The sequence below is a fragment of the Vanacampus margaritifer genome, chromosome 15 (genome assembly GCF_051991255.1).
Source record: "Vanacampus margaritifer isolate UIUO_Vmar chromosome 15, RoL_Vmar_1.0, whole genome shotgun sequence".
Taxonomy (NCBI): domain Eukaryota; kingdom Metazoa; phylum Chordata; class Actinopteri; order Syngnathiformes; family Syngnathidae; genus Vanacampus; species Vanacampus margaritifer.
Window position 1 is genome coordinate 12,368,592 of NC_135446.1, and position 21,164 is coordinate 12,389,755.

Consider the following 21,164-nt stretch of genomic DNA (forward strand, 5'->3'; position numbering starts at 1 on the left):
ATTGATGACCAAAGAGAAGAGTAAATTATACCAAGCATGCATGAATGTCGTTATTAGTGCTGAGCATTAATGGGTTATAATTTGGATGTTCGTTCGAGTGGGCAAAGTAAAGCTCGAATCATAATTTGAGGATTTGGATCAGGTGGTGTGACCTTCACGCGAGTCCACTTTCTATGACAGTTACAAACAATATGGGAACGCCAGTTGACAATATGTATGGAGTCTATACACATGAAATCATTTATTATGTTTTTTTCTTCCCACAAAAGTTGCATAGTTGTGAAAAAGGAAGCAACATATGGACATTTATAATCCTATCATCATATTTAAAACCCTGGAGAACCCACGGGGTCAAATTTGGCCCCTGTAAATTCTGCTACTCAAATAACAAAACCTTTTTTTTTTTTTTTACAAATTTAACTTCAAAAGTCCAGAGTGCCACTTCTGACCCCTGCATGGGGCCATCTAGTGGATGAATATTGCACTTACATGAGCCAGAGTGGTGGTGACAAGATGGCTGGCAACATGCTGTTTTGTTGAGCTGGAAATCAATCCAAACAAAACCATCTTCTCAGTAAACCATCAGATGGTAAAATTGTGTTTTTTTGGTTAATCTATTTCATATCATGTTGCAGAATGCCTAGGAGTATGTTTTATATATATATTTTTGATAAATTAGCAACTCTGAGCTAGTTTAAAAAAAGGGTTAAAATTGAAAAAACATATATTTTGGTGTTCAGTGAATTTATAGTAGTCATTTAATGTAGAATTCATAATTTTCCAAAGAAGAAAAGGGCTCTTGGGTTCTCCAGGGATAATATCGATACATAGATCCTTCACTCTGAGTTGCTGCCGTGTTGACCTTCGCTTGTATCGTATCTGATACGTTTCCAACCAGAATTTGTTTGCCGATGTCGAAAACATTAGCGACTAATACACCAAAAAAGTAAAAGGCACAGTACTTTTTATCAACAGGGAGTAAAAGCTGTCCATCATAATACAGTATCAAAAGAGGCAACAGCCATTTTCCTATCTTAATTAAAACCCTGGAGAACCCACGGGGTCAAATTTGGCCCCTATAAATTCTGCTACTCAAATAACAAAGACCTTTTTTTTTTCCAGCAGTGATTTTGTCCCTGTGTTCTTGTTTCCATTGGACAAAGTGTGTTTGTACATTCAAAATCCAGTTCTAAAATGCAACAAACAAAACAAAAAAAATATATTGTTCAATGTAGCTGTGTATTTGATTGATTATTTTCTTAAATTCTAAATAGTTTACTGACAGTTTTTGTTATTCTGATTTTTCGAAATGATACCCCTAAATCCCAAAAGGGTCAAATTTCGCCCTAATCCTAAATTAGGGAATAAAGGGTTAAAATTGAAAAAACATATATTTTGATGTTCAGTGAACTTATAGCAGTCATTTAATGTATAATTCATAATTTTCCAAAGAAGAAAAGGCTTCTTGGGTTCTCCAGGGTTAAGAGCAGCGTTGAAAATGTAAGGGCTACTTTAACCTTGGCCTCATTGCTCCAGCGATTCTCCCCGTTGGCTTCTTTTTTTGAGCCAGCGCGTGAGTCAGTGAGTTTCAGCGCCATGCGGCATGACGCGACTCAGTCAAAAGGAACATCTTCAAGAACTTGAGGAGGAGGAGGAGGAGGAGGAGGACAATGCGAGGATGCTGGCAAAGACAGACGGTAAGAGGAGGCTTTGGACGACTTGATGTGAAATTATAGATGAATTGATGCATGGGGGATGTACCGTAGCTGTTAGACAGCACAGATCGCTTCCTGCTGGTAGGACGGATAATTAAACACTAATTGGTCTCTGACATACACTTCATTGTCAATATGCCATGCTTCAGCTGGTTTTAGGTAAATAAAACATTTGACTTCATATCTAGATTTTGTTCATTTACGAAAATACCTCCATAAAAATAAAAAATAAATCATAAGACACCTAGACTTGTTTTTTAACAAAATGTCTAGAAAGTGTGCAAATGTATTGTAAAGTAAATCAACACAGAACAGCTGTAGCATTGGCACACCCCTTGTTGTGGCCAGTGAGTATACGGCACCATCTATCTATCATTATTGTATTAAAAAACTAAACAAAAAAGGAAAAACGTTCCAATATTGGCCCCACAAAACCACTAGAGAAGCTTGTGTTCATGACATAAACGTTTACACATTTCATTTGAACAGGCCAAACGGCTTTAAAGGAGGACCATCAAGTCCGTGTTTTCTTTTTGTTGCGTGTTTATGATGGGTAAACCAGTCATGCTTGGGAGCCATTTTTTTTTTCCACAAGCTGACTTTGGCCTCACTTCCCCGCTTGTGGCATTTGCAAAGAAGAATTTTGCACACCTTTGCCAGGATTTTTAAATGTAAATGCCAACTTTAATAGCATGCCTACTACTTGACTTGACTGCAATTTAGTTGTGTCACATCATTTGCTGCCCCCCCCCCCCTCCACCCTGGCATCAATTACAACACTTCACAACCCTACTAGAATTAATCATAAAAGCCAGCCGGCTTTTCATGTGCAGGAAAAGGTGACAAAAACAGAAACAAAGTGCACGCTCGCCTTGAATGTTAAATAAAGCCACTGACCTCCTTCAGTGGATGCGTTTGGAACACGCGCGCACAAAAAAAAAGAAAGGTCTTTCATCACAGTTTGGTGACAGAGCCAGTAATTGGAGCGCCCTGTGCCTAAAGGCCCGGGGCCACATGCCACATCCGATCGCGATGGCGTGATTTACATCCTGGCCTTCGATCATTGCGCGCTAACTTCAGCGGCCGCCATCACTTGTGGGAGCTGAAAAGTCGTCAATCAAAGGTCCGCTTCCTCTGCGGTGTTCCGACTCGACGGTTCGCACCAAATTGTCTCTCCCATTTTCGGTACCACTTTGGTGGGCCCGTTGGTCTTCCCGCAAATCAGATGGAGACGAATTCTTTCGTGTGCTGCCTCACAGATGAAGGCCTGAAGCATCTCTGACGAGGTGCAAACGTGAGGAAGCGCGTGCAACTGCGGTAATGAGCAAAACACCCCAGGAAGTCACGCTGACTAAACGCCACTGTAACAGGTCACGTCAGTTCACTCTGTATTATTGTGGTCTGGAATTATTTAGAAGCAGCCTGGAGAGGCTTTTAAGACCTTTGTTTGCCTTTATTAAAACTTAATGCCGCATCCTCGTCAAATTAAAAATCGAGTGACGAACAGCTTGAGACGAGGCGCAAATTGTTTTGGATAAAATTAGGCTCATTTTCCTTTTCCAAGGCACGGTACCAACAAAGGGGGGTGGCTTGGACTAAAAAAAAAGCACTTCATTTTCACCCTCAGCTCGTCAGGAGTGTCACTACGGGCGAGCCAAATAACGTTAATTAGAATAAAAGCCTTGGTGCGTGTCACATCCCGAGTATTTGTGTTCCGAAGCGTCACCTGTAAAACGAGCACGCTACGAAGCCCATCTGCGCCGCTTCTCCACTGGGAGCTCATTTGCGAGAGCAGGAAGAGCCCATACTTGAAATTCTTGCCGTAAAAACAAAACTTTGCATTCCTCTCAAAGTAGAATAACAAGTGCGCCTGCCACTTCTGCTCTTTATTTAGCAGATCAAGGGAGCCACTTGCCAAGGAGACATCTTGTTTGTTTTTGCAGAACTGGAAGGCACCAAAGGGCCACACAAGTGGAAGCTTGACAAGTGCAATTGAATGATAATAAACGGCCGTTTGCGGCGCAAGGCCTTTTTCGAGCTGAAATCTTCCCCTTTTCCGAGTGATCAAGTGCTTTGAATGAAGTTAAAACACATTATTCCTGAGTGATACTTTTGGTTAGCATCCAACCAGTAAGAGATGAGAAACTATGACGGATCATTTTCATCAGCGCTTTCATTGTCAGCGCAGCACGTGACAGGTGAGCGATAAACTCGCTAGGATTTGATGGAGTAGACGATTAAAAGGAGTTTACGATGGCGCTAAAGTAACAGGTTGCAAAGAACGGCCGACTCAGCTTGCCGAGCATCCGTCCTGACGCTCTCGCCGCCTGTGATGCGGATCCAGGTCGAGCGGCGGTAACGCAACCTCTTTCGCTGGTAAATCAAGGGGTTCTCTGCGGCGGCGATGATGAAAAAGATGAGGGTGACTGAATCCAGAGCGGGAGGACAAAAAAAAAAAGTTGGGCTCATCTGTAGTCATCAATTGTTTTTTTCCCCCTTGAATTTATTTCGATGCCTTTGAGGTGCTCAATTTTTGTGATTCCACAAACATGGCCACTTGTCACATTGCTTATTAAAGCCAAATAACATTGATGTTCAATTAAGGAACAAAAAGCTAATTTGCCTTGATCTACCAAAATGTTTATTATTACACCAAATAACTTATTGTGCTCTATTTTGGTAGACTGGTGTCCGTGCCCCCAGCGTAAAAACAAATCTAGTTTAGAGTGTTTGGAATTTGGTAGATATGCTATGCTTCGCTGAGCGTTCCGCCGGACACGCCCCCAGCTCATCTGCAATACGGTATTACAAGGTAGACTAGCTTTTAGACTAGCAAAAAACAGGTCTATCTAGCGGCACGGGCAGACAGATTTAGCGCTCGGCAGTACGGACGTGTATTGTTGATGTCATCAGATTTCATTCATAAATATGACAACAATGTGGGACAATCCCTCTGAATCATTGTAGAAATCAATTAATTAAACAAATTATAATCATTGTCATTTTACTGTGCGGTACTGTTGGGGGAAGGAGGTCACACGCGACTACATCATCTGCAAGGGGAGATCTTGTATTTAAACAAACCCCCCCAAAATAACATCTCACTTCTCTTGTAGTGGAGCCATAAAAGGTTTTGGCAAGAACCCAATTGGTCTCAATCCAAAACGGGTCTGCTACCATTCAAATTTTTACGTTCTAATTTTTGTTATTATTTTCAAATAAAACTTGAGCACAGTTTTTACAAGCGCCGCCCACGATCGTGGACACTAAATTAGCGCATTGCTGATCTGATGTTGCCGTGGCAACAGGAGGGATGCAATTTCACATTATAAGAGGCTGGAGCCGCGACATAAGGGCACTGATGCAAATTCAAACTGGGATCCAGTTACATAACGTAGACAAGCACTACACCGGAAGACCCGCCAACATTCCCACATGGCTAAAAACATGACAGTTGTCACCATCCGTCACCCCAGGCGACTACTCAGAGGGTCCTGTAAAAGAGAGGCCACTCCGGCCGATAAAAGTAGAGCGGGACCCTCATAAAGACCTCCCGTCGTCAATCAACAAACATGCTGTCTCACAGGCATGACAAGATGAACCCGTCGCCGTCAAACGTCCTCACACAATGGGACCAATCATCAAAAAGCGGGACAATGTCGGCCTTTCACTGGCCTTTTCTCATCAATGTGTTGCCATGGTGATAAAAAAAGGAACAAGGCCAAGTGATTCAGAAATCAAAAATCTCTAATGAAGGATAGATGACCACATGCTGAGTTAGTGAGTAGTAAACATGTGAGGAAGTCATCACGAGACAAGTTGCAGATAAAAATGCACAAATTTGGGGGCAAGCACGTTTGGAGAAGCCGCAGGACATCTTGACCAATTCACATTCTTTCTCGGAATGCTCTCGGACCATATCCCAGATTCTTAGTTAATGTTTTTTTTTTTTTCTGGAGAGCTCAGTATTGTTCATTCGGTAATTTTACCGATTTAACATGTCATCATCATTGCTCTCCCTTTTTTTTTTTTTCTGTGTGCGTGCGTGCGAGTGTGTGTGTGTGTATTCATTAGTTCACCTAAAACCTATTAAAAAAATCCCATACCGTTCACCTAAACCGAACACTTCCAGCCAGAGTCGTGAGGCCGTCAGGAAACCCGAGGAAGGACCAAAGAAAAGAAAGGAAAGTGAAATCCAGCACCAACCAGAGACCATCCACCATCTTAGTTAATGTTTTGATGCGCATGCATATTTTTCACCATTTAATGGGGCATCTCCTCCCTTACTTATCCGAAGGCGGTGTGTAATTGTTACGTGGCACTCATTTGACTGCTTTTTCTGCAACAGATTGTTTTTTTGATTTATTTTGGTTTTGAGCTCACGGTTGGCATCCGTTTGAGTTAGGACACCTCAAGCTGCCAGGAAATGTGGGTGGGCAGCTGCCTGTAACATAAACCCCATCCGACAAGCATACTTAAGACCACCGTCCTCCACTCTAAACAGCATTGGAAGTGTAAAGAGAAATTGTTGTGGGGCATCAGTTTTTTGTCATTTTTGAACTAAACGAGAGACTTGTCTATTTTGTTCTGTTAGGTCTTGACGACAAAGGCAGGAGTGGATGTTGCTTGGGATCAATATAATAACCTAGGATATTAATATTGCGGAGCAATGCTGCATGCTTCACATGAGGGATAATGCCGCTTGGCGTGGAAATATACAGCCCAATACAATTTATACGCTGCATGGCTAAGTCAATTTAAAAAAAACAGCATATATCTCTCTCTCTCTCTCTCTCTCTCTCTCTCTCTCTCTCTCTCTCTCTCTCTCTCTCTCTCTCTCTCTCTCTCTCTCTCTCTCTCTCTCTCTCTCTCTCTCTCTCTCTCTCTCTCTCTCTCTCTCTCTCTCTCTCTTCCTCCCCCCCCCCCCCCCCAGGTTTAGGCCGTCAAAAAAGGCATCATATTTTTCTTTCGAAACAGCACATCGCCATGGCAACCGTGTGCGACAAAAAAAAGAAGCTTTCTTGAGATGAAAAACTAATTTGAGGATGATTGGATATTTTCCCTAGGAGTAGTTTATTCAAATATGACCTCGATGAAAAGGGAAAAGGCCAAAAAAAACAACAATAAATTCAAAAGTCAATTCAAAATGGCAGACTTCCTGTTAGGTTGAGTATCTGGCTACAAAAGGCTTTTGTAGGTATTGGGCTGTTATATTTGGCGTCTCGACGTTGCAGTGGACATCCACTTCTTTTTTTTTGTAAACAGCCATGGGATAATGAATAATCTGCCCTAGTTTCAAGTTAAGATCGTCATATCCCAGACAGTGTTTCCCTACACGAAAACCCTCGCACATCCGCCGACATAGTCAGATTAGCAGCCAATATAATCGTATCAAGGCTTAGCTTGGACCGTAGCGTTCGGCTTGCTAAAACAGGACGAGGAGACGCGGCTACTGTTTGTGTCTCGCGTGTTCCCAGCTGTCCATTCCTCATTGGCAGACACCCTTTGGAAAGCTTTTCTCAAGTTAGGGACACGGAATTTCCTTTTTGAACAATTTGAGGCTTGTGTCGAATGCTGTCAAGTGGTGAACTCAACAATATTAGACAAGTTTAAAGCAAAGAAAACCAATCAATGGCGCCAACATTAAATGAGTAATGTGTGTGCTTACCAAAAGGGCTTTAAATATAATATTTTCATTTGGGACTAGTAAACCCAGTTGTGTTGGGCAAGTGTGAACAGGTGGAGCCACACTGTTTACTGTGGGACGCCTTATTGTTGACTGTTCAACTCGTCAATCATCTTGATCCATTTGGGCGATTTGCTGATTGACTCGATTTGCTTAATGGTGTCCATTTTCATGGTGATCCCTTTCATTATTACCCTTAATTCCCAAACGGTGGATGGACCACTTGTGCACCTCAACAGATCCAGTTTGACGTTCCAATTGTCCCCAATCCCAACTGCAATGTCAGATCTCAGATTACATTTTACAATGAGCAGCTGCCAGACTGTAAAAAGTTACCTCTATGAGCAAACGCGCAACAATGGTACGGGTTACACCCCACCGCGTTAGTTCCCACGTCGTAAAGATTTCACCACAGAGCCTCCGAACTAGAGGAAATGTTGCCCAGGAATTGGCGTCCATCAGTCCCATGGCACCAAAGTGTGTTTTGGCTCGTAGGTGGGAAACTGTTGGACTGTCCCTGCGGCCACAAGACACGCTTGCATGAACCACTTGCGCATGTGGCGGGCCAACTTTTCTGGCTGAAATAACACGTCCATTACAAGCAATGACACTTGGGACTAGACAGAAAGACTGGCATCCCTTCCGAGTCTGCCTATTTAAGGCCATTTCAAGACCGTGATGTGTGTACTGGCTCAAAAAAGTCCGTCATAAAAGTAGTAATTTGACAGTGAAATGATGGAGAGTTCACTAAGGTTGCCTCCGGGGATTCCAAGACAGCAGGAGGCTAATATGGGCACTCACATGCCACCTCAACAAAGAAAACAGAAAAGTTTGCATGTGTTGTCCAACGCAATTCTGGTAGGTCCTGTTTAAATGCTCCCTATTTAACCCTGAAGAACCCAAGAACCCTTTTCTTCTTTGGAAAATTATGAAATATACATTAAATGACTGCTATAAGTTCACTGAACACCAAAATATATGTTTTTTCAATTGTAACCCTTTTTTTTTAACTAGCTCAGAGTTGCTAATTTATCAAAATATATACATAAAACATACTCCTAGGCATTCTGCAACATGATATGAAATAGATTAACAAAAAAAACACAATTTTACCATCTGATGGTTTGCTGAGAAGATGGTTTTGTTTGGATTGATTTCCAGCTCAACAAAACAGCATGTTGCCAGCCATCTTGTCACCACCACTCTGGCTCATGTAAGTGCAATATTCATCCACTAGATGGCCCCATGCAGGGGTCAGAAGTGGCACTCTGGACTTTTGAAGTTAAATTTGTAAAAAAAAAAAAAAAGTCTTTGTTATTTGAGTAGCAGCATTTATAGGGGCCAAATTTGACCCTATGGGTTCTCCAGGGTTAAATACCGGTAGACAGGATTCTTTGCAACATCCTCGGGCTGAAGTTTTCCTCTCTGATGTTTTTATTTTAGTCTCGCATGTCGTCCTGTAGACTCCTTCCCAAGTCGGACGAACGTTCACTCTGGGGACTCCATCATAAACAAAAAGAATGGTCACCACTGCTGCTTTTTATTTGTCACCACTGACGTCAGCTAGCGCTATCTGCGGCATCTCCGCGAGAGCCTCAAGGGTATGGCGGGGTGTCGACTGATAGGTGAGCTCGGGGGAGTCATCAAAATACGCTGCACATGGCTGCAATCAAATAACACCTCTACTACCTGGAAAAAATGGATGCTACTTTGTCTAGAACCTGCGGCTCTGGAGCCTCATGCGTATTTTGTAGAAATTATTTTTTTGGACATTTATTTTTATTTTATAGAAAACATTTTTTAAATGAATTAATGATTTGGATAAAAATTGAATGTTCAAAAAAAAAATCATAAAAAGGGGTGATGAAAGTGAGTTTTAAAACGTTTTAAAAATTACATAAAAATGTCTAGAAAGTGACCATAAAATGCCCAAAAAGGAAGAGGAAGTGCAGATATTTGCCATGAAATGTCCATGAAATTGGCAAAAATGTCAGAGAATTATTTATTTTTTTAAAGGCGGAAAAGAAAACGTTCAAAAAAGTAACCATAAAACCTGAAAATTACTATTCCATTCGACAAAATTGCTTAAAATGTCAGAAAAAGTAATAAATAAATAAATAGATAAATTTAAAAAAATGCCATATAATGTCAAAAAAAAAGTAAGGAGACAGAAATTTACCACATGTCCATAAAATTGCTAAAAATGTCAGAAATTTGGCATAAAGGTAGAAAAGTATGAAATATTACAAAAAACAACAACAGGATGCTGCATATTTTTTTTGTTATGGTACAACTCTAATTAGCTCTTGGGTCCTCAGTAGCTCTTTTTGACAGTAAAGGTTGCTGACCCCTGGTCTAGACTGGAACCTTTCTTAGATTCCTATACAAAATCTTCCATAAATCAGGTGTTTGACTGAGGACAATTCAATTTTCTTTCTCCTATTAAACAATATTAACCCTGAAAGGGCCAAAGCGTGGTTTGCAGGGTCTGATGATATTTCGAGGGCTGCGTTTACATGTAAACAGGTGGCAAAGCAATAGCTCTTAGCGCATGGAGCAGATCATGGTAGCCATAACCTACTGACACCCCTGGAGGGTAAACACAGACAAAGAACAGAAGGAGGCCTTTCAGCGCCCTGCCACAACCCAGCGCAAAAGCCACCACCCCCCAGTCTAACCCGAGTCATCTGTTTTCTGTTTCGCTGCCGATGTCTCGTTGCAGATCTTCAACACTCTCAGATTCGCTAATATCGATTCCTCAACACACACCCCCCCACCCCGCCCCCCAAGCCCCATTGCGGAGGTGCTGTAGACATGCACCTGTCTTGCGGGGATTCAATTGCCGTCTGCTGTCCCTGCATAATATTTCATTGTTGTTGGACAACATTTGCAATGTGACTAATGATACTAATCACTCATTCCCATTCAAAGATTTCCCCAAATACTGGATACAAAAAAAAAAAATTGCAGCCAATAAGCCCGTTGTTGTTTTGCGCCATCATGAAAGCTGGAGACGGTGAGGAAGTTGTAACTTCTGCCGAGCGTTAACAAAAGCGCTTTTTATGCCTTCAAGCCTAACCAGACTTCGACCCACAGTGTTGACACATCGTAAAATGTCATTATTTGGAGGGAAATGCCACTAAATGGGTGATAACAGCCTCTCTTAGCTAAGTGGAAAGACAATATAGTCAAAGGCGAGCACATTTAATGCAATCGCGACATTACAGTTTATTCGGCCATAGATCGACGAACTTCCTGTTTCGGTTTCTGAGAAGACGCTTTTGCTTTCAAATGCAAATTGCGAGAGGCCACAGTGGGACGTCTGCCTTCGCACACTCCGCCACAAGCTTCTGGCACATTATTATTTCCAAGTGTCACCCCCCCCCCTCCCCTCCCCTCCCCTCCAACAGAGCCTGCGTTGTTTCCGGAACCGTCACTTAATGAAACGCGCCGACTTCCTCGTTCCCCGGTGTGTGCGGCCTCTCGGAAGACTGCGATAGAAGGAAGTTAGGAGGCTATAAAAAAAAAAAGGATGCAGCGCTCAAGGCTTGTTTACTGCAAGTCGCCTGCTAATGTGTGATGTGGCTCATTTGCTCGGATTGGCCGTCTGCTTTCGGAATACTGCAAACTGTCATCTTGTTCAACCAGAGGCGTCCCCGCGCTGTTCAGATTCTGTGTCTGCTTAAGCTAAATTTACAGAAACGCCAAGCAGACGGATGCTTTCAATGAGGGGGACGCGAATCCCAGCAAAGCCTTGCCAGTGTTTTTCCACACACTTGCCATTACCAAGCGTACACAGAGAGGAGCGTGTTGTAAAAAGGTGAAGAGGATTCTGGCTTGTGGTGGGTGTCATATTCATATTCACAGTGAAAGAAGATTGATTCCTTAGAGAGCACCTTCTGAAATCAACAAAAATGATCACCTGAGCTAAAAGTGTTATACTACAATGAAAGTTCCAGTGCACATCCCCTGGAACACGGCACAAGATGTGTTTTCATCCATAAACAGGCCCGGCTTTGATGGCGAGCGCAAATATTGACTCCTCCCAGGACCTAAGCAGGCTCACCACACCTGCTGCGGCGGCGGCGGCGGCGGCCATATTTACACCCGGCAGCGGACGAGGCCGAGATCCACAGGGGGGGCCCTCTCGACGCTTCACACATCAGCACACACACTTCTGCTCCGGCTCCTGACAGGGCCGGCTTTCTTGGTGAGGGAGCGGGACCCGAGCCAAGCGCACGACGAGCTGGAATGCGTGCGTGCGTGTGCTAAGTACACAACATCCCAACGAGCGACATGACCTGACTGACACATTCAATAATACGTGAAGACATCGTCGCTGGGTCGAACCCAAACTGTCCCCTCCAAAAGTATTGGAACAGCCAGATCAATAATAACTAGACTAAGTGCAATTTCTGCAGAAATTGCGTGGAATGCTTATGAAGTAAATTGAAAGATAAATGATGTGAAAATGACAAAGTATGAATTATTATTGTAGTTGAAAGATAAATGAATAAAAAGAACACTTGAACCCAGGAGGCGGGAATTTTTGGCGTGGAAAGTGGAAAAAGTTAAATGTCAGTCCCATTGAAAATGAATGGGGAAAAGTTGATATTTAACGTTAAATTGTGTGAAAACTGTAAGTAATGTGGGATCAGATGATAAATACCCCAGAAGGCGTGAATTTTTTAAGCAAGTTGAAATTTGAACGGTGTAAATCGGAAGTAAAAAGTGAGGAGAATAAAAATCACAACAACATATGCTTCCAGCATTTCCACAATAATAATAAATACTTAAAATATACATGGCATACCATAAGGTCTAAACCACTCATCAGCAAAAAGAATCAGAAGGCCAGATTGGATTTTAGTACAGAGATGAGCCACAAATGTTTTGAAAGGAAGCTTTATGGACTAATGAGACCAATATTAACCTCTACCAAAGTGATGGAAAGGCCAAAATATGGAGAAAGAAAAACGCACGAGCTCATCTGTGAAGAATGGTGGCGGTGATGTTATGGCTTCCATGGCAGCTTCTGAAATGGGCTCGCTAGTAACTCAAGATAGTAGCAGAAGAATGAATTCTGAAGTCTACCAAATCATTTCGTCTGGCGATTTACAGGAAATGCATCCAGGAGAGGAGAGAAATCGGAAAATCTTAATCATGCATCAAGGCAACACTGCCAAAACACTAAAATACTTGATTGTGGGGGGGGAGATCACCAGACTTGAACCCAATAGAGCATGCATTATTTTTTTTTTAACCTCCTGAAGTGGAGACTGAAGGGACAAACCCCAAAAGCAAACGAGAACTGAAAGAGGCTTCAGTAAAGGCCTGGGAAAACATCTCAAATGAAGAATGGTGAAGTCAATGGGTCGCAGGTTTGACGCAGTCTTCTACACAACACAACAAAAACAAAGGACCTTGCCGTTCCAATACTTTTGGAGGGACTCCATATCCGAACAACACTTTGGTTATGTTCATACAACATGTCAATTTGTTTTTTCCCATATGTGATGTATCTGAATTTTTCAGGTCAATGAACAGTAAAAAATTTTTTTATTTTTTTTTCACTCATTCAGTGCCATCGACGGCTATAAACGTCAAAAGGTCCATTTGAACTATGCTGGCGGTGAATGAGTTTCAACGTCATGTTAAAATCTCACTCATCAGTTTGTATTACAGGAAACAATAAAGCCATCTGAAATGGCATGCGAACAAATATCAAAGATCAAACATCATTGCCAATAGTTGCACTGTAGCGCTGAAAAATTCCCCGTACGAAAAACAAAGAGCGACTGTTCCATCCATACGTTAAAGAACGTCTATGAAATTGTCAGCGAAGAGCTCATGAAGGGAACTCAAAGGAGGTCTCAATGGGGGGGTCAAAGGGCACCGGTGGGATGAGACAGAGGGCCTGTGAGCTGGCTTTTGTGGTAGCTCTGAACCCTCTGCAACCTCAGCCTATAGCATCGGGGGCGGGTGGTGCTGATGACGCCCACGTCACACGACAAAGACTGCCCTTGAATGAACCATTAACTGCAACACTAGAATGGTAGAGTCCAGACCTCCACCAAGGCCGGGGTAATAGTCAGGAATAGATTTTATTTTATTTTTTTGCATAGAAAAAGTCAACAGAGCAGGACAGTAAATGTTGATGAACACGTGAGAAGAAGCACTCTCAGATATTTGGTTTTGTTAGCTGGCTCTCCATTCAGCATTTTCCCCTCAGGTTCCGCACGCGCCATAAAAGCAAAGCGGGAAAGTGTGCCGCGCTTTCAAAAGAGCCGCTGCTGTCGGTTTCAAAGAAAAAAAAATAGGCTATTTCTGGCCTTCAAGTGAAGAATTAGAGCAAGTGTAACTTGTGATGAGTCATCAGGGATGAACTTTACAAGCTCGATACCGACAGCAAGGCAATCAGAAGTGTAATTGCAGGTTTTTGATTACTAGAGAATTTCAAGTCTCATGAGGTGACTCGACGCCACCGTTGGGCGACTCAAGTCACATGACTCGACTCACACTTGAGTCGCCGCTTTTTAAGAACTTGGGACTCACTTGACAAAGATCAAAGACTCCCGTACTCGCTTCTGCCATTCGCCTTGAAATCCAAATAACTTTTTCTTGATGTTGTTTTTAAGCCTCACTGCTGTTTGTAGCTACTGTGAGATTGTTAAAATGTCAATCCAGTTTAACTGGAGCCGCCGCAATGAATTTGCAAGTGTGTTTGACACACACTGAGGGAACAAATGATTCCATCTACCGGCGGCAAGCGGGAAGCACACGTGTTGTCCGTGTTTCACAACATCATCGCAAGGGTGCCAGCCACTCAGCACGTCTATGTTTAGGCCGCTCACTCAATCTCAGCTGCGCGTATCCGTCACAGCGGACCTGCCAAACCTGCGGCAACATCCGCCGCGTCCTTGAACGCACCACTTCCCATTCACTCCCACGCGCATTGGGTGGCTCACCTGGAGGACAGTTGCATTCAGGTGACGCTTGCCGGGCGCTCCGTATCTTGACGAATTGCTCGTAAGAACGCTGCGGGGGAGGGAGATTAAAGCATCGTGACGTCAGCGTTGATCCATTAAGGAGCATCGGGCATGCGCGCGGGTCAATCTCACCTGGGAGAGCATCTCGTTGACTTTTTGCGCAATCAACGCATCCAAGTCGTCCTCCGGAGCGCGTGTCGACGCGTCCGCGCCGCGCTCCAAGCCCGCCAGCCGGCGCCTGACGTCTGCTGCGTGGATGCTGAGCACCACGCAAAAGGCGATGGACGCCACGGAGCACAGCGACGGGATGACGCTGGCGGCCCGACGCCGAGGGGCCACTTTCTCGTCCATGTTCCCCGCGGACGCTACTCGCTCCATCCGAATCACGGCGCGCGTTCACGGTCGCGAGGCGTTCACGTACACCACCGCAAAACTTGTTGCACCTCAGACGTCCGCGTCCGTGAGAGGAGGCGCTGAGGAAATCTCGTGTAAGTGAAGGCGGCGTGGGCACTCGGAGCTTTTCCACGCACACGCGCAAACACACACACGCCCCCCTCCCTCGTTATGGCAGCAACACGCCCCCAAACTCTCGTGGCACCCTGCAGTCACTCACGGGATGACGACAGCCGTGAAATCAAGTGGTATGTACAGTCAGTTCAATTAAACTTGCGATTGACAGTCAAGCGTACTGTGAACGTCGAACTAATGTTCTCCACCCAGATTTTACATAAAACATGTCGACACAAATGATAAGACATTGAAGAACAAACACGGAGGCACAGGAGATACTAATTAATGCTAATTAGCGAGCGGTCGTTCAATGACGCTTTTTGGGCTAAATGTCGCCATCCAGTGGACATAAAGTGCTAGCTGGGGTATGACACTAAACAATGCATACTGTATGTTGTTTAGGCACACATTTTTCATTTTGTATTTAAAGAAAATAAACCACATCTAATTAGATTTTTTTCTTAGGGGGGGGGGGGGCTGTTGCCGTTTGGAATAACCATGTTACAGATTCTTAGGCACCTTAAAATGGTCTAAAAATATTGGTAATTGTTTAAAATTTATTATTATTATTTTTTTAAATACAAATTTCAGAATTACTCTCAGTACAATTATCAATGCAAGTGTCAAGTTTTTGTTCAAGACTTCATGCAAGCAGTCTTAGCTGGTCCAAAACAAACTAAGCCAAACTAATAAAAAGAAAACCATGTCTTTTTCTGAAAATAAAATTAATGAATTAATAAATATATATGAGTTCTGTCTTAGTTTGAGTGAGATAGCTGAAAATAATATGAATAATAAGAGAGGTCAACCCATCACCAGATCAATTGCAGTACATTGATATTCTGCAGAGTCATTTTAGCAATTTTTTTCCTCATCCTCTGGACAGGGTTGCAAATATGTTGAGATTCAGAAGTCATTTATGTCAACAATTCTAAAAATGTTTCTTTAATGCATACTCCATATTAGGGCTGCAACAATATATCAAAAAACATCATCCTGGCAAGATGCGTTGATGTGACTTGAACCAATCATAAGAAACCTTGTGCATTGCCATCTAATAGACTGTCATCAATAACTCTAAAGAACTTTTTTTTTTTTTTTAGGTACATGAAAATATCACATTATTCAACACCTGTATGGCATATAGTGCAGCCCTCCACATTTGAATGAGTCCATCTGTCAAATGACAGTAAAAACTAGGGCTGGGCTTTAAAAAAAATCGAATAATCAATATCGAATCGATTTTCCTTTTCGAGCCTGATAACGATTCATAAAACCATGAATCGACCTTTAATATCTCCTTTTCCCCCAAATTCACAAAATAGAATTTTAAAGGCCGATTTTTTTTGTAGCCTAGTTTTCTTGAAATTTAGGGTTCACATGAAAACATGTTTATGAAAAACCTGACTTATTCCACTTTAAGACTATTCAGAACCGTTTATTTAATTTACAATTATTGAATTAGAATTATGAAAATATTTTCTTCTCATCCTTGCTGATGTCAATGTTGGTGCAACGCGTTACTTTCATTAATAAACTTTACTAAATCAGTTAACCGGCTCAGCAAAGTTTAATATGGAATTTAATGTCTGGAGTTTTTATCATGTCCTTGATATTTAAAAATAATTGATGTCCCATAATTAATCAATATCGGAGTGAATTGAAGAGAATCGAAAAAAATCTCAATCGAATCAAAAATGAACTCTTGTGAATCAATCTAATTGATTGAGGAAATTAAAATCGATACCCAGCCCTCGTAAAAAACAATGACATTTTGTCCACATCTTTATGGGTGAGCGTCATACTATTTACTAGGGGTGTGGCAAAAAAATCGATTCTCATAAGAATCGCGATTCTCATTTAGTACGATTCAGAATCGATTTTAAATGTCCCAAAATTGATTTTATTTAAATTATTTTATACTGCCTTCCCATTGTTTGTGTGCGCCTTTATTGGGAGCGCTGTTCATGTTGTACTCGATTTGGCCACTCAGGGTCCACGCGGTCTGATACACTTAAATTGTAGCCACATTAGAGAGTAGAAGGGAAAAAGTCACGATCAAGTTATTCCAATAAAAGTAGTTTTTTTGCAGCGTGGAGCCGTTCTTTTGAGTGACAAAAGTGCAGGCGAGTAGCGCACTAATTAGCATTAGCGAGTCAGATTGGAGTAGATCATTATGATTCCTTGAACGTCCATAAATTGAAGCAAAAATCATTGTCAATCAAATCATTTTGAATAAAAAAATCGCTCGCAACCAAAAATCAATTCTGAATCGAACCGCACACCCAAAAATCGGAATCGAATCGATCCGTGAGACATTCAAAGGTTCCCACCCCTACTATTTACATCACAACCTCAACTCAGTGCGTCAGTGCAAACGCAAAAAGGGTTTTAAAAAAAAATCCTTGTATAAGGCAGCCGTCAGTCCTCTTGGAAGCGAATGTGCTTGTTGGCCTCCTTGGCGCGAGCTGTAATGATCTTCTCCGCTTTGGACAAGAGCTGAAACGGAAAGATTTGAAAGATGAGCTTGACGTCAAACGGAAGTCTCGGCGAGGCTGCCGTCTCACCTTCTCCGTGCCGCGCTTCTTCTCCCGGGGCCGGTTGAGTTTGACCTGACGATCCACGAGGATCTTCTGCCAGTACCTCTGCTCGTTGTCACCTTTTGACGACGACACAACCCAGACACTTATCGCAGGTGTTGTACTTTATTTTGACTTTGTTTGAAGAGGTAATTGATTCTTGGTGCTTTCACTTCCTTATTTTTTTCACCAATCACACATCCGTGAAATAGTAACTTTTGTGTTCATAATTCCCTTTTTCATTGGGAACTCGAGTTGTTGAAAAACACAGATTTTTTTTTGGTGCTTCCATGTCTTTTATATATATATATATATATATATATATATATATATATATATATATATATATATATATATATATATATATATATATATATATATATATATATATATATATATATATATATATATATATATATATATATATATATATAAAATACAGTTACCAACCAAAATGAGCTAATTTTTCTCAATTTTATGTATACGACCCTTAGAAGCAAAAAAAAATGTGAACAGTGCGGCTTACCCGAAAGGATCTCGAGCTGCCAGCTGTGCGCCCTCTGCAGCTCGGCCCTGGTATTGCTGACGGCCTGCGCGTCCTCCGGCCGCTCGAAGCGCACGTAGCCCTCGGCGTCGCCTTCCAACAGGTCCACGTACGCCACTGGCGAGATCTTGCATAGGGCGTCCTGTGACCATAGAAGGAATGCGGACACATTAGAAATGGAGCTACAGTATAAAACATAAATGAGGGGTTAAAATGCACTTTTACTTTGATCATTTTCCTGTCTGGGAGCGCCTTGTTGTCCGTAATCTTCATGATGACGCCGCTGGTGAATTTCGGACCTTGACTACTTGGCTTCTCGCTCACCTCCACTAGAGGAAGAAGAGAAAAAAAAAGAAAAAAAAACACACTCCACGTTTAGTGTGCATGTTAAGAGACGTTCAAAGGCGGCGCGGCGCTCGACTCACTCGTCTCACCACCGCCGCCGTGCGTCTCCTCGCCGTGCGTCTCCTCGCCGTTCAGGCGCGTCATGCACTTCTTCAGCGACGCCATGCTGCGCTTCTGCAGTTCCAAGTACTCCACCTTGAGCTCCAGCCACGCTTTCCTACGACCACGCAAGCGTTAGCATTTGCCGGCTGCCGCCTGCACACATTTTGTTATTGTTCCTACTTGGGTAAAACCCGCAGCGGGATGACCTCCTCGCCGATTTTCAGCTTCTCCTTGTGTTTCTTCTTCCTCTTCCTCTTGGCTTTGACCAGCGCGTCTTCTTGGTTTTCTTTCCCGAGCTCGCCTTCCACGGGACGATCTGCATGCAATCGCATTGTCATTTCGATTTTTTTTTTTGGGTCAACTGCCGCCAACTGGACAGACCTTCACAGCTCTCGGACGCGTCTTCGCCATTCTTCCCGAGCTTCCTCATCTTGGAGGGCACCTCCGTTTCGGATTCGTCCGCCACGTGCGAGCGGCGTCTCTTTTTCTCCGAGATTTTACCCGACGCTTTCTGACTGGAGGCGTTCGAGAGCTGCTGCTGCTTCTTTTTCTTCTGCTGCCGTTGCTGCTGATCCGACGGCTCGGCGTCCATCGGCGCCACTTTGGCATCGTCGGCCAGTGGTTTCTTTTTCTTCTTCTTTCGCTTTTTCTTCTCCTCCTCTTCGCCGCCGCCTGCTACACATTGAGAGCAAAAACCACATATTCTTAACCTGGAAATTTGGAAAAACTTCCATAAAAGTCATTATCTCCCATTATGACATCACTTGGGAACTTTCATGTACTACAGGGGTGGCCAACCCCGGTCCTCGAGAGCCACAATCCAGCCTGTTTTCCATGTTTCCCTCCTGCAGCGCAGCTGAATCTAATGATCAGCTAATCAGGCAGCTTTGCAGAAGCCTAATAACGATCCTGATCATGAACCAGGTGTGTTAGGGGAGAGAAACATGGAAAACAGGCTGGATTGTGGCTCTCGAGGACCAGGGTTGGCCACCGCTGATGTACTATATTACAAGTATTAGTGCTATCAGTACTCAAGAAAAAAGTGTTATCAAACATCCCCATTTTTACATTTTTTTTTTAGGAAATACAGCAAGAAAAAGGGCAAAATTCACACTGGAAAAGGAGCTTTTTGTGTGTGCTTTTTTTTTTTGCAGGCAAATCCTACCTGACGGCGGATTGTCTGCAGCCTGCGGAACGGTCTTCCCCTTCCAGGTCTTGGGGAACATTCCCGGCTTCCTAGGAGCATCTTCAGGAGGATTATTAAGCGACTAAAATGGAAAAAAGGCAAACCTATTGATTTTTGTATCTCTTACAGTTAACAGTCGTTTAATACGAATAAATGTTCACCTCAACTGCTTTATTTGCTTGCTCGGGGTTCTCGAACTCCACAAAGGCAAAGCCTTTGGGGTCGCCGGTGCTTTTATATCTGGGGATGCTGGCGTAAACGACGCTTCCGCATTTGGAGAAGACCTTCTCGATCCAACTGTGATTCACATCCTTTGGTAGAAGCTCCTAATTGACAAAGCACATTCAACAGATACTAATCTTGCTGTTATGTCAGTTTGTTTTTAAAGAGCAAAGATGTTCATTGGTCACTTTTTGATAGATGGTATAAAATAACATGGGCCACTAAGATGGACATTAACATTAAGAGATCAACAAACGCTTACCACGTAGACTGTGCGGCTGTCCACGTCAATTGGAACGTCCCCGATGGGAAGCAGCCGTCGAACTTTATCGCCTTCTAAATTCACCTGAAAGTTGCCAACGTTTGCTATTCAACGGATCGGATTCAAATACCGCACACGGGCAGGCGTTTACTGAAAGTTACCTCCACCACAGACGAATTCTTCAGAGCCCTCGCGATCAGTTTGGTGTCGCTCGTCAGATTCTTCATGCGGTTGAAGCTCGCCACAACAGATAAGTCAACATCTGGGACGATAAATTAACAAAAAACGATCAAAACACGTGCGACGAATTGTCCGATGTGGGTGACTTACAGCCCTCATCCGAAGAGTCAATGAGCTTTTTTAGAAAGCGGTCCTTGTGGAGGTTGGCGTCTCCAAACCAGAACTCCACTTGCTTCTTCACTTCTCCCATCAGCTGCTTCACCCGCGATCTTTTCTTCTTATCCGTCTCTTTGCTCGGACCTCCGTCCTCCGCGATTGTCGTGGGCTCGTCCATCCTTTCCTTCCGCAGCCCGAGTCGACCAAAACGCAACCACCGCGTTAAAGATGAATTCCAAACTACAGCAGTCACTTTCCCAGTTGGGCTACTGCGCGGCTTTTGGCGCTTAAAACAACGCGGTCGTGTCCACCAGACATTTGTAAAGCGGAAATTCACATGCCAATGGCCATAATTTGCAAGTTTAAAAAACGTGGCCGTAAAAACAAAAGTGATAAGGATGCTAGTAGCCGCTATTGTGCATAACTCACGTTATACAGCCGTCGCAGGATGTTACGTCACACGTATGCGCCACACTAGTAGCGTTGATGAAAAAAGGAAAAAAGTAGGAAATTAAAAAAAAAATAATGTCCATGCAGCAATAATAGTAATAGTTTATGTTCCTCGGGTGGTTATTACACAAAAAACAACGGGAACAATCTTATGAGGGAAAGGCAACATTTTATAAAAGGAATGTGCTTAATTTTATTTCATGAACAAAATAACAGGCGTGACAGATCAAAGTCACCA

At 43.0% G+C, this 21,164-nt stretch overlaps 2 protein-coding genes across 3 annotated transcripts in view; both read right to left on the reverse strand.

Annotated features, from left to right (window-relative positions):
- col25a1 (collagen type XXV alpha 1 chain) overlaps positions 1-14,959 on the reverse strand; it is a 79,104-nt gene extending 64,145 nt beyond the window's left edge. Inside the window, exons 1-2 of the mRNA XM_077544889.1 lie at positions 14,523-14,959; positions 14,370-14,439 (exon numbers count right to left, since the gene is read on the reverse strand). Coding sequence (XP_077401015.1) covers positions 14,370-14,439; positions 14,523-14,768 — 316 coding nt within the window. The 5' untranslated portion in view covers positions 14,769-14,959. The remainder of the gene's footprint in view (positions 1-14,369; positions 14,440-14,522) is intronic.
- Positions 14,960-15,829: 870 nt separating this feature from the next.
- On the reverse strand, positions 15,830-20,928 carry larp7 (La ribonucleoprotein 7, transcriptional regulator). Of its 2 annotated transcripts, none has more exons than XM_077544881.1 (12): positions 20,471-20,928; positions 20,302-20,402; positions 20,141-20,224; positions 19,818-19,982; positions 19,636-19,738; positions 18,852-19,142; positions 18,651-18,786; positions 18,449-18,585; positions 18,249-18,352; positions 18,006-18,165; positions 17,468-17,559; positions 15,830-17,399 (listed from the first exon to the last, which is right to left on the reverse strand). In XM_077544881.1, exons 1-12 carry the CDS (start codon positions 20,652-20,654, stop codon positions 17,322-17,324), a joined length of 1,635 nt encoding a protein of 544 aa, XP_077401007.1. In that variant the 5' UTR covers positions 20,655-20,928; the 3' UTR covers positions 15,830-17,321. The 2 variants fall into 2 exon arrangements, with proteins under 2 accessions (XP_077401007.1, XP_077401006.1); XM_077544880.1 differs by having other exon boundaries at positions 18,852-19,145.
- Positions 20,929-21,164: the final 236 nt, after the last annotated feature.

Excerpts from the sequence above, each read along its gene's own strand:
- larp7 (XM_077544880.1), bottom strand. The coding sequence starts at position 20,654 with ATGGACGAGCCCACGACAATCGCGGAGGACGGAGGTCCGAGCAAAGAG. Across the intron at positions 19,983-20,140 it reads ACAGCCGCACAGTCTACGTG|GAGCTTCTACCAAAGGATGT; the intron begins GTAAGCGTTTGT and ends TTTGTCAATTAG. Across the intron at positions 17,560-18,005 it reads GCAGCTCGAGATCCTTTCGG|GTGACAACGAGCAGAGGTAC; the intron begins GTAAGCCGCACT and ends CGTCGTCAAAAG.